The 17,230-nt window shown below is 35.9% G+C and overlaps 1 protein-coding gene across 4 annotated transcripts in view; it reads left to right on the forward strand.

The window, feature by feature from the left end:
* The window catches only part of NME7 (NME/NM23 family member 7), a 229,431-nt gene that overhangs the window by 37,931 nt on the left and 174,270 nt on the right, over window positions 1-17,230 (forward strand). For all 4 annotated transcript variants that reach the window (XM_030824010.1, XM_004089818.3, XM_030824009.1 and 1 more), the window contains exons 2-3: window positions 4,743-4,850; window positions 5,979-6,145. In XM_030824010.1, the coding sequence (XP_030679870.1) occupies window positions 4,743-4,850; window positions 5,979-6,145 (275 nt within the window). The remainder of the gene's footprint in view (window positions 1-4,742; window positions 4,851-5,978; window positions 6,146-17,230) is intronic.

Consider the following 17,230-nt stretch of genomic DNA (forward strand, 5'->3'; position numbering starts at 1 on the left):
GATTAGGTTTTTTTAAAGTATATCTGTATGGAAAAGATTGTTAATTTCATATGATCCATTGTAAAGCTGGACCTTCCTTTAAACAGTAGCAGAGAGAGGTGATGGTGTGATTTATTTCTCCAAAGACTTGGTTAATCTTCAAATATAATTTCACTTGCAATTCCAATATTGGTCAAAATTTCCATAAAATCACCTATTTTATGTTATAAAACTTATATGAATTTTACATTCCACTCAATAACATATATTTATATACACATATATGCATGTTACAATGTAAAAATTGTTTACATGACTTACCATCGAGTAAGACTGGTGCTCTAGGAAAGTTCTCTCTGTATAGACAGAGACCTTAAGACTTTAAGATGCTAAGGCTTCTGGGTATAATAATACCACATTGCCCAGTTCAAGTCACTTCAAGACTTCTGGGTATAATAATACACATTTTCCTTTAAGACTAAGATTTCTGGAACAAAGTGTGATTATGTGTGAGGGATCAACTCTTTTATTACGTATAACTTATATTTAAAATGTTCAAAAGAGGAAAAATGATTTGGCTTCTTTAAGAAAGTCTCTTTTTGATGCAATGTAATCTTTAAATGCTCCTCCTAAAGTACTTTTGATAGCAGTTGGAATCTTCAAGGAAGAAGGAACTAATGATTGTCCATGTAATCATTAGGTTGTGGCATTCTCATCAGAGCATCTGTGACAAACAACTCAAGGTGTATCTATGTGCTACTAAAGTGTTAGTTTCTCTCTCTTGAGTTGGCCCAGGAAGGCTAGTGATATGGAAATATCTGAGTCATAGGAAATGTAGTTTCCAGTTTGGGCTCAGTTATTAACCAGCTCTGTGACCTTATGCTAGTCATTTGTATTATCTGGAGCTCAGTTTCTTTATCCATAAAGTGGAGAGTTAAAACAAAATGATATATAGCTTTAATATCATTTGAGGAAGGAAACCGAGTTCCTCTTTTTTTCTAGATTTGGCTCAACAAAGCTGAAAAGTAAATTTTCTTTAAATTTTAAAGGTGGCTTTGGTTTGAATGGTGTGTGTGTGTGCATGTGTGTCAGGCAGGTAGTTGAAAGGCCAACCTGACTGTGATGTTTTATCCCAAGTCCAGATGTACCACTATTATATCTATAGATATATCTTTTAGCTCTAGGAAGTAAACACAGTTTTTACTTTAAAGGTAAACCAGAAAGTTAAGTTTAAATCAAGTTTGAATATAATTTGTACTTGGAGTAATAAACCTTTTCCCACAGAGGAAACAGCACTGGCTTGGGAGTTTGTTTCCAAAAGCTCTACTGAACAAGCACAGGTTTCAGCTCACTTTTGTACCTGTTTCTCTGCTCCTTGGTGGGCTCCCTCTACCAGCTTCTTAGGCTTCTCAGTCACTTGTCTACTTGACTTGAGACTCAGCACATATCTTATGAGTAAAAACAATGCAGTGAATGTTGGTTTCATTTCAGTGGGCTTCGTGTCTTTCTGGATCTTGGATCCTCATATCCTGGCTGCCTTAAAAGCTCTCCAAGTCTTTGATATCCTACTTTTCTAGTTGTTCTTAGAAGTAGCATTGGTTTGCTATGAACTACTTTGTCATAGCCAGAAGCAATAGTTCCTCAGTTTATTTTCTTTGTATTAAAACTGTTTTCTGGATAGAGTATAGTGCAAAATTCTGCTGCCCAATTCAGAATTAAAGAGTGTAGTTGGCAGGTTTGGTGGATAGGCTACATGGATAAATGGAAGTACCAGGTTTCATTGATTTTTCATTTGCTTTAGTTAGATGTGTCATTTCTTCTATTTTATATTTATTTTAGTGAAGGCAACATTTCAATTATGTATTTAAATAAATATTTTATTATGGGTAGTAAAAATTTTAATAATCTACTAATATTTAAATTTTTATTTGTAGGTGAGTACAATACTAGAATGCACAGTGAAACCTAAACTCAAAAAAGCTGTATTGTTATAATCAATATGAAAAATATATATGATGAAAGGCTTTTACAAATGTCATAGTATGTCCCTTATTTTACATTTATTTTCTCTTGAGTAATCAGCATGGTTTAAATATGTCTTTGGATGATTGTGGGAAAAATAAAAATGTCTTAAAAACTACTCATCTACATTATAGTTTATGGATATATTATAAACATAATTAGACATACAACTTCTACCATTAGAATTTATAAGTCAATTATTAACTTAAAAAGAACCCCTAAATTTTCCCTAACCAGAGCATCAGATGGCAAATCCAGAATTAGCAATAAAACTCCTAGATTCCCTTCTTCCCTATGCTTTTATTTGCTTATTATAATGAAGATCTTTGGGGCGAGGGTATTTTTACTAACATATATAATGGGAAATCCTGCTCAATAGTCAAGGGAAAAGGACCCATCTTTGACTTATTTTTTTCATTTTTTGCTCTCTGTGGTAGCCCTAAGAATGTACTTCACAGACCTCCAACTACAGGCAACCTAAGTGACCAAGGGTCCCAGCTGCTGTTCTCTGAAATCTACTGCTGCTTTTGTGCTGAGCACTTGCTTCCCAAAGGCTGCTCCCAGCCAGTGATTGAGAGGAGCAGGGATACTAAAGCTGGCCCCTCCCTGTCCTTGGGAGTCACCTGGCTCTAGCACTTCCTGATGGGCTTACTGAACCTTCCTTAGAGGGTGTAGCAATGTGGGATGATTCCACTTAACCTTCCTTGTGTGTCCGGAATTGGTGGGTTCTTGGTCTCACTGACTTCCAGAATGAAGCCGCGGACCCTCGTGGTGAGTGTTACAGTTCTAAAGGCAGCGTGTCCGGAGTTTGTTCCTTCTGATGTTCAGATGTGTTCGGAGTTTCTTCCTTCTGGTGGGTTCGTGGTCTTGCTGGCTCAGAAGTGAAGCTGCAGACCTTTGCAGTGAGTGTTACAGCTCTTAAGGTGGCGCGTCTGGAGTTGTTCCTTCCTCCCGGTGGGCTTGTGGTCTCGCTGGCTTCAGGAGGGAAGCTGCAGACCTTCGCCGTGAGTGTTACAGCTCATAAAAGCAGTGTGGACCCAAAGAGTGAGCAGTAGCAAGATTTATTGCAAAGAGCGAAAGAACAAAGCTTCCACAGTGTGGAAGGGGACCTGAGCAGGTTGCCACTGCTGGCTCCGGCAGCGTGCTTTTATTCTCTTATCTGGCCCCACCCACGTCCTGCTGATTGGTAGGGCTGAGTGGTCTGTTTTGACAGGGAGCTGATTGGTGTATTTACAATCCCTGAGCTAGACATAAAGGTTTTCCAAGGCCCCACCAGAGTAGCTAGATACAGAGTGTCGATTGGTGCATTCACAGACCCTGAGCTAGACACAGGGTGCTGATTGGTGTATTTACAATCCCTGAGCTAGACATAAAGTTTCTCCACATCTCCACCAGACTCAGGAGCCCAGCTGGCTTCACCCAGTGGATCCTGCACCGCGGCTGAGGTGGAGCTGCCTGCCAGTCCCGTGCCATGCGCTCACACTCCTCAGCCCTTGGGTGGTCGATGGGACTGGGTGCTGTGGAGCAGGGGGTGGCACTCGTTGGGGAGGCTCCAGCCGCACAAGAGCCCATGGAGGGGGTGGGAGGCTCAGGCATGGCGGGCTGCAGGTCCCGAGCCCTGCCCGGCAGGAATGCAGCTAAGGTCCGGTGAGAAATTGAGCGCGGCGCTGGTGGGCTGGCACTGCTGGGGGACCCAGTACAACCTCCGCAGCCGCTGGCGTGGGTGCTAAGTCCCTCATTGCCCGGGGCTGGCAGGGCCGGCCGGCTGCTCAGAGTGCAGGGCCCGCCAAGCCCACGCCTACCCAGAACTCCAGCTGGCCCGCAAGCACCCCATGCAGCCCTGGTTCCCGCTCGCGCCTCTCCCTCCACACCTCCCTGCAAGCTGAGGGAGCCGGCTTCCACCTTGGCCAGCCCAGAAAGGGGCTCCCACAGTGCAGCGGCGGGCTGAAGGGCTCCTCAAGTGCTGCCAAAGTGGGAGCCCAGGCAGAGGAGGCACTGAGAGCAAGCGAGGGCTGTGAGGACTGCCAGCACGCTGTCACCTCTCACTTGCATCTCTCCACCACTCTGTGTCAAACTTGTATTGTTTTTGTCGGCTTTTCTAGTCTTCCTTGGCTCCCTCATCATTTTATATTATGGGAATTTTCCTTAATGAAATTCTTGTATGTTCAATCTTGTCTTCAGATTCATTTTCAGAGGTCCTAGACTAACGCATTCTCTATTTCTATAAAAAGATACTATCATATGAAATTACTAAGGAAAAAGAAAGATGTTTGCTATAATTTTAATGGTAATATTCTGATACTACTAGATTGTCAAATTTAGGGAAGTCAAAACTTCATATAATTGAGAGCTATCTTCAGAAATTTATTCTTATATTAGTTTATTGATAGTCTGTATGTAAAGTTGCTTTCAGAAGGACTGAATTGTTACAGTAGTAAAATCAGGAGCTCACGTTCTCAGAAAATGTTAATTTACTCAGGATGATTAGATGGCTGTAAAGTAAAAAGCAATCCATAAGCCATCTTTGAGATATCTAAGGGTATTTAGTGAGAAATTAAAAGGAAATATTTCTGAGGGTATGTTGATAACTGATATTTTGTTGAAAAGCAGATCCAATATAATAGGCAGAAGTAAGTTTGTTTCTTGCATATTGGTAATTCTTGCTTTCATTTTGTGTGACTTATAGAAGAATGCTTGTTCTTTATATGTTAATGTTAAAATTCTTCTGTGTTTCTTTGCAGAATCATAGTGAAAGATTCGTTTTCATTGCAGAGTGGTATGATCCAAATGCTTCACTTCTTCGACGTTATGAGCTTTTATTTTACCCAGGGGATGGATCTGTTGAAATGGTAAATAAGCGTTTCTTTGCTTGAATGTTGGCAAAGGGGGTGAACATGGGAACCACTGCCTTTTATATAATTGCTTTTTAAAAACACATTTATATGTATGTGTGTGTGTGTGTGTGTGTATATATATATATGTATATGGAAATTCTTTTTAAATGTATTCATTATAATTCCAATATAAGAAGTTAACTTGTGCCTTTATTTTTAATTTCAAAAATAGGATTTTTTTTTTTTTGTTGTTGTTGTTGTTAGAAGATTGAAGTGGGGGCCGGGCACAGTGGCTCATGCCTGTAATCCCAGCACTTTGGGAGGCCGAGGAGGGCAGATTACTTGAGGTCAGGAGTTCAAGACTACCCTGGCCAACATGGTGAAAACCCATCTCTACTAAAGATACAAAAAATTAGCCGGGAGTGGTGGCACATGCCTGTAATCCCAGCCACTCGGGAGGCTGAGGCAGGAGGATAGCTTGAACTCGGGAGGTGGAGGTTGCAGTGAGCTGAGATCACGCCACTGCACTCCTGCCTGGGCAACAGCATGAGACTCTGTCTCAAAAAAAAAAAAAAAATACTGAAATGGGATTTGGGATTATTCATGTTTTGGATAAGAAATAACCAGTAAGTGATTATAGATAAGGATTATTATGGTCATAAATATGTCCTCATTATTGAAAGCTGTTATTGCTACAAAAAGTCAAATTGAAGAGGCTCAAGCTAAGAGGCTTCTGTTTATTTCTTTGTGTTCCTTCACTGGCAACACAATTTTAACAAGTAGAGCTTTTTGGTATTGGGATTTTGTGTACACAATAAAGCAGAAATCTGGGTGTATGACTCTTTCTTTAGTATTTTGTAAGGACTACTTTACTGAAATGATTTGGTAATAAACAAATCTTTCTATTCAGGTTTTTAAGAGTATTAAATTTTTAATAAAAAGCTTTTATGTTATTACCAGATTGGATTAGGAAATATGGAAGTTATTAAAAATTATGATTTATATTTGTAACAAAAAAGAAACAGAATATAACCTATCTTTGATAAGACAGAATTAAGAATTATTTCTACCTTATGATAAGATTAACTTTCCTTATTCATAACTTTTTTTGTTTGTTTGTTATATTGTTGTGTCTGGTTCTAGCATGATGTAAAGAATCATCGCACCTTTTTAAAGCGGACCAAATATGATAACCTGCACTTGGAAGATTTATTTATAGGCAACAAAGTGAATGTCTTTTCTCGACAATTGGTATTAATTGACTATGGGGATCAATATACAGCTCGCCAACTGGGCAGTAGGAAAGAAAAGTAAGAAAACAATTATATAATCTTTTTACATTCTCTAACTTTGGGTTCAAAGTCAATCTGAATCAAGACTGGGAGTATGTAACCATATGAGGATGGATAGGACCTGGAAAATGGTTGTCTTCATTCTGTCTTTTTCTTTCAATTTTAAAAAAATTGATAATACCATAGTTATGCATGTCTCATCTGACTTAATTCATGTTTATGTCTCCTGTGGCACTTAGCACATCTCCATCCACATTGCAAGCACTTTCTCTGTATTAGCTGAATGAATTAATGAATCACAATTTAAAATCTATGATCTATTCTTTCCTTTTTCCATTTTCTCCCTGTTTTCAAATGATGATCTTTGATCTAGTTGACTAGGAAGTTCTTGCCTAGATTGTTTGTAACTAATGCTGCCTATTCTCAAGTTTTGTTAATATATATATATATATATATATATATATTTATATCTAATAAATGTTGACCATCGGATCAATGGAACAATGACAATGTGAGTGTTATAAAAAGGAAAAAAAAAGAAACCATATAAAGAAATTGTGATACAGGGAGACTGATCTGTCTTATTGATAACTGTATCCCTAAAAACTGTTGTAGTGATACCTCAAACAGCAAATTATTCACAGAGTGTGACCCACAAAAGTTTGTTAAATATATGAATGAATAAATTTATGTCATCGAAATGTCTGGAGGTACAGTATGTCTAAAGGAAGAGTTTCCCACTGGCTGGCATCCCCGCCTCGCTATCTTCCTCCCACTGCATGTGGCTCTTTCTGTGAGAGAAACTGTGACATGGTGCCTGCACATGTGTCCCTATTCTTCTCTCTGTTGTTTGTCAAAGCTGCATTCATCATTCTTTTTCTCAGTTTTGATTTAGAAGAGATACAGTCATCTGTAAAAGGGACTAAGAAAAAAATGGAAGAGAGAAAGAACAACTTGTAGATAACAGCTGAAAATTAGACTTATAGAAAACAAGGATTTTTGATGTTTTCCTTCTGAATACTGATTTTCAGTATTAGCAAGATGACATTTTAATTTTCAATCTCTACATTTATGAATTTCAACTTTCTGAGACTAGAATTAATTATATTTGAAATGAAATTTTAATTCCTTTGTCATCTTTCTTGGCTCTAATTTCTGTAGCTTATATTTTGTATGGTTTGGGAGATTTTTTTTTCCTGTAGAGTAGATTGGTGCTGTAATTAAAATAGGGATTATTTGTAGAAGTTAAGGCTATATGTATAAAAGGCTCCAAAAATGATTTAATTCAATAGGGAAAACAAATCAATCAAACTATTTTTTGAGATCTACTACTCAAATGACTAGCTGATTGCCTAACATCTGAGTCACTCTTATAGTAATATGATATCTCTTTCTGTGACTTCCATAGTCTTTCTATATAAGCACCTTATAGCTCTTGAGGTGACTGGGTTCTCAGTGTGGGTGTTAGTACACAAATGGTGATGGATCAGAGGGGTGGTGAATGTCTCATTAAAAAGGAAGACCAAAGACTCTCTTTGAAATAGGACAGAAATTTCAGGTATTAGATAAATAAATAGGAATCTTTTAATGTTATGAGATCTTATGTAAAAGTCTATGGGATTAAAGAAATGCCAACCATAATTCCTTTATTTAAAACTAATAAATATGTGTAGCATTCATTTATGGAGCATATACTATATGCCAGACACTGTGATATGCACTTTACATACACCTCAGTTCAAGACTACTTTATTTTATTTAATTATTATTATTTTTGAGGCAGGGTCTGGCTCTGTCACCCAGGCTGAAGTGAAGTGGCATGATCATAGCTCACTGCACCCTTGACTTCCCACGCTCAAGTCATCCTCCCATCTAAACCTCCCAGGTAGCTGGAACTACAGCCATGCACCACTATTCCTGGCTAATTTTTTGGTATTTTGCTAGAGATGGAGTTTGGCCATCTTGCCCAGGCTGGAAGACTACTTTAAATTTTTATTTAAACTAGCAAAATAAGTGAGTTAGGGAGTCAGGGTTAACAGTCTGACCTAAGAAAAATAAAATAACAACCATAAAAATTATAATTTATGTATTTTAACTATGATTTGACTGAAGTGAATGTTGTTAAATTTATTTTATAGAATGGGTAAGTAACTTGTCCACAGCAACACAGCTAGAAGGTAAAGGGAAACCAGAAAACCGTGTTTTGTTTTTCCCTAAAATTCATTCTCTTTTTACTAAACCTCTAATTAATATGCTGGCAAATACTGTTGAATGGGACTGATTTTAAAACAGGATGAACAGAAGAATTCTATTTTAATGTAAAAACAAATTTGAAGTATTTGGGCTTTATATGGTTAATGAAAATATATGTAGTATATATTTTACTGACTCAAATTGATTCACCATTTTCTCTTCTTATTCTTTCTTAATTGCATATGAGTTAGTAAATCCAACAACCATTTGGGTGATTTAAATAAACTTCTTCCAAACCGAAGAGTTTCAAAAATGTATTGTTGTATTTAAATGGCAAAAAGTAAGCATATGGAAATATATGTGTATGTCTATCAGCGTTCCACAGAAACACCTTCTGTGTAACAACTGATTTAGTCTAGTTCTCAGTTTTGTATAGTGTTGAGAAAAATTTATGAACCAATTACATTTTCAACTCTTTTCTTTCTATAGTAAAGCCTGTAGTGAGGAGGATGAGTGAAATTGATCCCCATGGAGCCTATCAGCTAACTGGGGAGCAGTTATCCAGATAATTTAATATAAGTCAGCTTAACTCATCAACAGCTTGCCAATTCCCTTTGACTGTAGAAATCTGACATTTGATTCGCATTTTTATCCTTTCTTTAGAAAGATCCTCTAATCAAATGGATAAAGGTTACAAGTTGTCAATGAGTCAGTCTTTGATTTTAATTTTAGCTAGTAATCAGTTGATGCTTTATGATTCTCTTGTTTAGATGTAGAGACACAATACAATTTGTGTCTTTCTAAAAATTTATTACCTCAAACCAGAAATAAAGTTTTCATATGATGAGTCAATATGTATATGTATGCATGTGTATGAATGATAGAGGAATTTTATGTGAATAGAGAGCTATTCCCCATGTGATAAGTGAGGTATTAAATGTTTACTTTGATAGCTTATATCTTTAGTAAGAAGTTTATAAAAATCAATGAAAAATAATGCTAGTATCCTATTTAAAAATCCATTAATTTTAAGTACTGAGCCACATATTTACATTCAGCAATCCTCATTCCTTTTGAGTCTCAGCCAGAAAGCAAGCCATCTAATCAAATTAAAGGGAGAAAGGCATCAGTAGGTTGGGTGAGCAACATTATAGTAGATGTTAAATACATGAAATTCTTGTGCCCATCTATTAACTTTCAGTGAAAGGAAGACCCTGCTGTTTTTCAGAAGAAAAATTATGAAGTCAACTGTGTGTATAATCTTTGATCCCAAGGTCTAAGCACAAGTTATTTGAGGCTCTATCACAGCAGGAACTCAGTCACAGTATGCATTTTCCTGTCCTCTGGGAGATGTACTGAAATGGTTTGTGGATAAAAAAACAAGCCATATTTTAGGTGAGACCTGTGCTTGGAAGGGGCTTAAGAATACTTCTCCCTGGAGGTAGGGAGATTGACCTAAATAATCTTTTGAACTAAATCACCTTTTGAATTTTATATGCAGCTCCAAAATTCCAAGCATTTGCTTGATAATTTTTAAAAGGTACTGAAATAATACTTTATATATTTTCTAGACTTATGTAGTTTAACAATTCTTATGGATGAACATACATTTTCTAATAGTAGAATTTGACTCATATGAACTATACATTTTTTCTATGTGAAGATCTGGCAGTATCATCAGATATATGTTTGAAGAAATTTCATTGGAAGGAAATGTCATAAAATCTTGGCTATATCAAGTTTGAAACAACTTCAGGGTTCAGGTATTATATAGTTTAGCAGGATTACAGTATTGGGATATCATAATGTATGAATGACTTAAAAGACATTTTAATTTTAATTAAAATTAAATTAAAAAATTTAATTTTAATAAATGCAAAAAATGTACCTCTTCTGTTCTTCCATCCCAACTGGAATAAATTAAGTTTAGAATACTTTAAAAATTATTATTCTGTCTTCCCCTGGTTGTCATGGCACTTCACCACCCCCACCCCCACCGCTGCTTCCATCTCTATCTCTCTGGCTATTTTTTCTCAGAGTCATTCCTTCTCAGAGGCAAAAAAGACTCCTGGTATTCCCCAGGGTTCTGTTCATGGCCCTTTTTTTCTCATTCTATATACTCTCCCAGGGGATTCTGTGTACTCCATGACTTCAACAATGTGTTGCTTCCCAAATTTATGTCATCACCCCAGCTGTAAAACCATGCGTTTGAGCTGTTTCCTGAACGTTTCCATGTAGATTTTTCACAGGAACTTAAAAATCCAAAATTGAATTAATTGATAAATTCAAAATTAAATTAATTCTCTTTCATTGAAAAACCTACTTCTGTATGCACTAACACAACATTCACCTAATCACATACTTACAAAATTGGTGGCTGTCCTTGAGTTCCATATGTATTTTATCCCTAAATCCACATGGGGACCTAATCTTACCAATTTACTTGTCTCCTTCATAAATCTCTCTTATTTCTCTTCTCTTTTTTATCTTTTACATTCCTCCTTAAAACAGCTTCTTGTCCTCTCTTGAGCTCAGTTAGTCTCCATTCTTCCCTCCAAATTACTAACTGATGAAGAACTAACACAGGAGACAGATGTAGATCAAAATATTAAGCATTAATTTTACTTAGGCTGTCTTGTGAAAGCTGTGTTTGAGAATGGTTGAGGCTTTCTTTCTATTCCTATTTCCTCTATCCCTTACACTGATCTGGAACTTGAGGCCTGCCTGGGGAAAAGTTGGATCTACAGAACAAACTAAGGGCATACTTGCCCAGGGATCTCATCCTGCCTCCCAGCCCATGGAGCACAGGAGAGAGAGCACTAGAGAGAAACAGGCTTCCACTGCAGGTGCTGGACTCTGACTCCAATGTGCTTAACATGTGAAAGCAGGAGAACAATACACTATCCCTTACTTGTACACTATCCCCTACTTGAGGGCCTGCAGGTCTGAGAAAAAAGAGGTAGGGCCACATATAACCAGAAACCCTTAAATATGGCCAGACATGGAGAAGCAAATGGAAGAAGTAGAGAGAGAGAGCACTTTCTCATGGGAACAGGGATAGAAGTTACTTTACTCATGAGGAGCAAGGGTACACATTCCTAGTTGTTTTCTGGGTTTTATACCTTTAAGCCAATTGGCTGCCATGCTCTAGTAGACTATGGCTACTTCTCGGGGAACAGACCAGATGAATATTAGTTAGTCTTGCTGTCACCTTTGGAAAACCATTCCCTCAATACCAATTACTGTTGCTTTGTATATTGTCCTAGGACCAGTGGTGAGCGGTTGAGTTTTGGCTGCTGAAAGGCACCCTAATGCATTAGAAGAATACCTTAGTTCAGTAACAGAGGCCTTGCTAAAAACTCACCCCCAATCTTTTTCTCATCTTTACTTATCTATAGTATCATTGTCTAAGATGGCATGCTATTGATTATACGATAGACCCAACAACAGTATAACTGCCTCCCAAATAATACAATGAAAAATGCCTTCTCATTAAATTCCCAGGGAGAAATTGACATTTTTTTCTGTAAAATAAGAATTCTGCCTTTCCATTCTACAATTCTCAGTCATATGGTCCTTGGTCGGTTAACAGATTAGAGTTGAATTTCCTTTTTAGCTCCAGCTTGAGCCATTTTTCCTTAGAAAGGGTTTGATTGATAGTGTATTTGGGTTAATTAATATCTTTTTGCCATCACTTTTATACTTGCCCTATTATGCTTTAGATATGTCTTATGTCTCTTGTAAATAGCATATAGTTTTTTTTTAAATTTAATCTGGAATGCTTATATTTTCATTGGTAAAGTTAATACATGTACATTTAAATATGCTGTGATTATTGATATTTTTGTATATATTTCTATTTTACTGTTTTCCTGTTTTTCTATTTTTTCTTCTTGCCTTTTCTTTGGACTAGTTGAAGAAATTTTTCTTCCTCTCTTCAGTTTTTTTTTCTATTATATGGTTTTCTATTGAAGTTATAACAAATTACCACCAAGTTAGTCACTTAAACAATACAAATTTATGATCTTACAGTTCTGTCAGAAGTCCAATCAGATCTTATCAGGTAAAGATCAGGTGTTGATAAGGCTGCATTTCTTTTGAGGCTCTAGGAAAGAATCAGTTTCCTTGCACATTCCAACATCTTGAAGCCATCCACATTCCTTGGTTTGGGGCCACCTTTCTCCATCTTCAAAGCCACCAGTAGCAGGCTTGAGTCCTCCTCACACTGACATCTCTCTGGTTCTCTAAAGCTAGGACAGATTCTCTGATTTTAGGGACTCATGTGATGAGATTGGGCCCATGGGAATAATCCAGAATAATCTCTACTATCTCAAGGCCTGTAATCTTAATCACATCTGCAAAGTCCTTTTTGGCAGGTGAGTTAACGTATTTATACGTTCTGGAGATTATGATGTGGACATCTTTGAGGGGTAGTATTATTCTGCCTACTATGTTCTCTGTTGCTTTAGAGGTTATGTGATTTTTATACTTATTCTTTATTGGTTAGGCTTGAAATTTTTTCATATATTTAACTTAAAGTTCTATCATAATATGGCTCTCTCCCAAGTCATACAACAAGTTTAGGACACTCTAGTTCTAATCTTCTCTCTTAAATCTTACATAGTTTTTTTATTATTGTTGTTTTTGGACATTCAGTTTTTTTGCCTGCACGTTAGACATTCTTTTATTTATTTATTTATTTTGATAGAAACAACATTTGCTTAGATTTACCTAAACATCTGTTCACCAATTTTTCTTGCATATCAACCTGTCCTTTTAGAATATTTTCTCTTCTTGTTGTTCTTCATTTCTTCATTGTAAACTACCTGTTTCTTTTTAATCTGCACATGTTTTTTATTTTACCCTCTTTCTTTAATGATACTATTGCTAGACACACAATTCTAAGTTGATGGTTATTGACCAATTTTCTTTATTCCCCTTTTCTGCTATTAGCAGTTACAGAATTATATATTCTATCAATTTTTAATATTTTTAATATATGCAATTAAGAGCATAAATTTCCTTGTAACTGCTTATAACCATATCCTATTATTTTTGATATGTAATTTTTATTCAGTTTGAAACATTTTTTACTTTCTTTGTGTTGTCTTCTTTGGTTTATTATTTATTTAGAATTATGTTTATTCCCAAACATATGGAGATTTGTTTATTCTCTTTTTGTATTGGAATCTAGCTGAATTGCATATGTCTAGAGGACATATTCTTCATGATTTTTGCCTTTCAAACTAGTTAAGATTTGCCTCTGGCTTAGAATAGTCAATTATTAATGATCTATGTGTGTTAGAAAAGAATGTTCAGGCCAGGTGTGGTGGCTCACACTTGTAATCCCAGCACTTTGGGAGGCTGAGGCGGGTGGATCAGTTGAGGTCAGGAGTGGGAGACCAGCCTCGCCAATGTGGTGAAACCTTGTCTCTACTAAAAAATTACAAAAGTTAGCCGGCCACGGAGGCATGTGCCTATAGTCCTAGCTGCTCGGGAGGCTGAATGGGAGAATTGCTTGAACCCGGGAGGTGGAGGTTGTAGTAAGTTGAGATGGCGCCACTGCACTCCAGCCTAGGTGACACAGCGAGACTCCATCTCAAAAAAAAAAGAAAAAAGAAAAGACAGAAAGGAAAAGAATGTTTAGTCGCTGTTGTTTTGTATAGTTTTATATATTTATTCATTAGGTGAAGTCTGTGAATTGTGATGTTCAAATCTTTCACATATTTACTAATTTTGGGGCAGCTTATTCTATCAATTGCCAAGGTTTTATTAAAATTTTCTAATGTAATTATCATTTGTCTATTTCTTCTTGTAGTTATGTTAGTCTTTATATTATAATTTTAAGGGTATGTTACTAGGTGATTTAAATTGTTATATCTTCTTGGTAAATTGAACCTTTTATTACTATGAAGAGACCATCTTCATCTCTAGCAATGCCTTTTACTTTAAACTGTACTTTCTCTGATATTACAATAGCTGCACTGGCTTTCTTTTAGTTAACATTCGCATGGTATACCTTTTCCATTCTTTCTACTTTAGATTTTCAGTATTCTATTCTAAGTGTGCCTTTCATTAGTTTTTGTTTTTGTTTGTTTGTTTTTTATATCTTTTTTTTTCTTAACTTTAAGTTCCAGGATACGTGTGCAGAATGTACAGGTTTATTACATAGGTATACCTGTGCCATGGTGGTTTGCTGCACCTTTCAACCTGTCATCTAGGCTTTAAAATCCAATCAGATTATCTTAAAAAAAATTTTTTTTTTATAAATACAGTTTTATAACCTGCATCTACTGTAGAGCACTTATTTGTAACGTAACTACTAATATACTTGGCTTTAACTCTGACATCTTATCCTGAGCTTTCTTCTCCTGCCTGTTTTATTATCTTATTTTTGATTGTTTGGATTGCTTGAGGATTATTTCATCTATTTTTTTTCTATATACAGTTAGTATTTACACTAGAAACTACAACATATGTACTTAACTTGGTAAAGCTTAAATCTAATTAATATTTTCACCTTCCTTCTTTAAAATCTAAGAATCTCAGAAGACTTTAGCTCAATTTTTGTTGGGATTTTTGCTGAATTATATGCTGTTTTTGTTGTGTATTTTTTTTGTTTTTTTTTTCATGAACCTAATGATTTACTATTATTGTTTTATGTAATGAGTATTCATTTAGGTTTCTTCACTTTTTGCTTTTTATGCTTTCTTTTATCTCAAACATTCTGTTTGGGATTATTTTACCTTTGCTTAAATTACATTTTTAAAAAATAATTTCCTTTTGAGTATGTTTACTAATAGAAAACTCTTTCAGTTTGCACTCATCTGAAAATGTCTTTATTTCACTTACATTCATGAAACTATTTTCTTATCTCTGTTGTATCTTTTTGTTTCTCTGTGCTTCATTCTGAATTTGTTTTCTTCTGTCAAACCCTTTATCTAGTTCTCATTTTCATTATTGTATTTTCATCACAAGATATTCTAATACATTCTTTTTCAGATCTACTTATTCAGTTTTGTAGCTTACAGTTTTCTATTACCTGATAATATTTTGTAGCTTGTCTTTTAGTCCTTTAACCATAGTTTGCACAGATATTTTATAGTTTTTATCTGATTATCCTAGTATCTGAAGTGTTTGTGGGTCTCTCTCTTTTCTGTTGTTTCTCCTGGTTTTCCCTCATGTTGGCCTTTTACCTGTATGTGTGTATGTGTCTGTGTGATTATCTTTCTGTATGATTGCCATGTGTGTAAGTGTGGGTGTATTGCATATATGTAAATAATATATGTGAGATATGCATTTTCATATGAATTATTTGAGGTACATGATGACATTACTTTCCTACTAGGAGGGAATTAATTGTCTTTGCTTCTGTCTTTTTCCCATAGGCATTAGCAGTCTGTATGACTGGTAGTTCAAAAATTGTAAGTTTTGAGACTGCTCAGTTGATGTGAACTTGTATTGCCATTCAAGACCTGGTTGTTTCTGATTCACCCTAAGCGGGTGTGGTGTAGCCTTTGGGCCCAAATTGTTTTAGGAAGGATCGTCTCTTGGGTTCTGTTACCCTTTCCCAATGATGTATTGCAAATCAAAGTTCAGATTTTCCACATAGGCAATGCTGTCAAGTCAAAAACAACTTTCATTCTTACTTTTCATTCTTTTTTTTTTTTTTTCACTTTTGTCCCAGTAATTATTTATGATCTGGTCAATTTATCTTTAATTTTTAAAAGATTTTTAAAAATATCAACTTTTTAAGTTTTTGGTGGAAGAATTGTTCTGAATAATTCTGCTATTGTTGCCAAGCAAAAGTATTGACTCACTGAATTTTCCACCAAATTACAGGTGCCTCGTTTGCGACAGTTTTCCTTTATCCATGGGGAAGATACACACTTTATGCTTGTAAGGGAAGCATGAGAAAAACCAAAAATTTAGCCTTGATGTTTAGAATAGGTTTACTTTTAGAATAGGTTTAGAATAGAATATTTACTTAAGACAAATATGAATCCCGTATCGATTAAAGTTTACATATTTATTCTTTTTGGTCAATGGCATTTAAAGAGTCCATAGCACTGCACTATCTAAGATGTTTAATAGCACTGTACTATATAAGACTTTATTACATAGCAATACCATTATACTATTTGGGACATTGATTGTACTGCAATCAGTCATCTTTCTCAGAAATATATTTGCTACAATTTTTGCTCAGAACCTGATGGTATATGAAGACATTTATTGCATAGCTCTGTGAGAATTGTTATTATCTGGAAATCTATATTCTGGTTCGTGAAGACTGGCCAAACTTTTTTCACAAAAAGTTGTTACCGTGTATTGCTAAGAGGTTTTAATCTTAAATAGTGGTTTTTATAATTTTTTGTTGTCTTTTGAGAATATCTCATGCTGCATCTTACAGTGCTTGCCTCAGTGCAGGCAAGAGGATTACTAAGTGGTAGATTGTTACACTGATGGCTCTCAACGAATCATACCTTGTGGTTTTCTCTCACAATGACGCTGAGCTTGACCACGTGACTTGCATTGGCCAAAGAGATGTCAGCAAACATGACTCAGGGGGACACTTGATAATTGCCTGTACATTGGTTGATGTGTGGTGGTATCTGAAGAGGCCTGGTCTAGCCTCCTTAAGGACCACAGGAAAGAAAAGCCTAGTTGTCTCAGCTGAGCACAGCCCCCAGCTGGCCCACTAGCTGAATACAGCTGTGTGAATGATCCTAGGTGAAACCACTGCACAGCCTACCTACAGAACCTTGAGAAATTGTTGTTTTACGCCACTACATATTTGGATGGTTTGTTATGCAGTTACAGATAACAGAGATACTACTGATATATCTTTGTCACCCTATTGTTTCTTCATGTGCTATCTTTATTTTTAAATTAACACATATGATGCCT

The sequence above is a fragment of the Nomascus leucogenys genome, chromosome 12 (genome assembly GCF_006542625.1).
Source record: "Nomascus leucogenys isolate Asia chromosome 12, Asia_NLE_v1, whole genome shotgun sequence".
In the NCBI taxonomy this organism is placed as follows: domain Eukaryota; kingdom Metazoa; phylum Chordata; class Mammalia; order Primates; family Hylobatidae; genus Nomascus; species Nomascus leucogenys.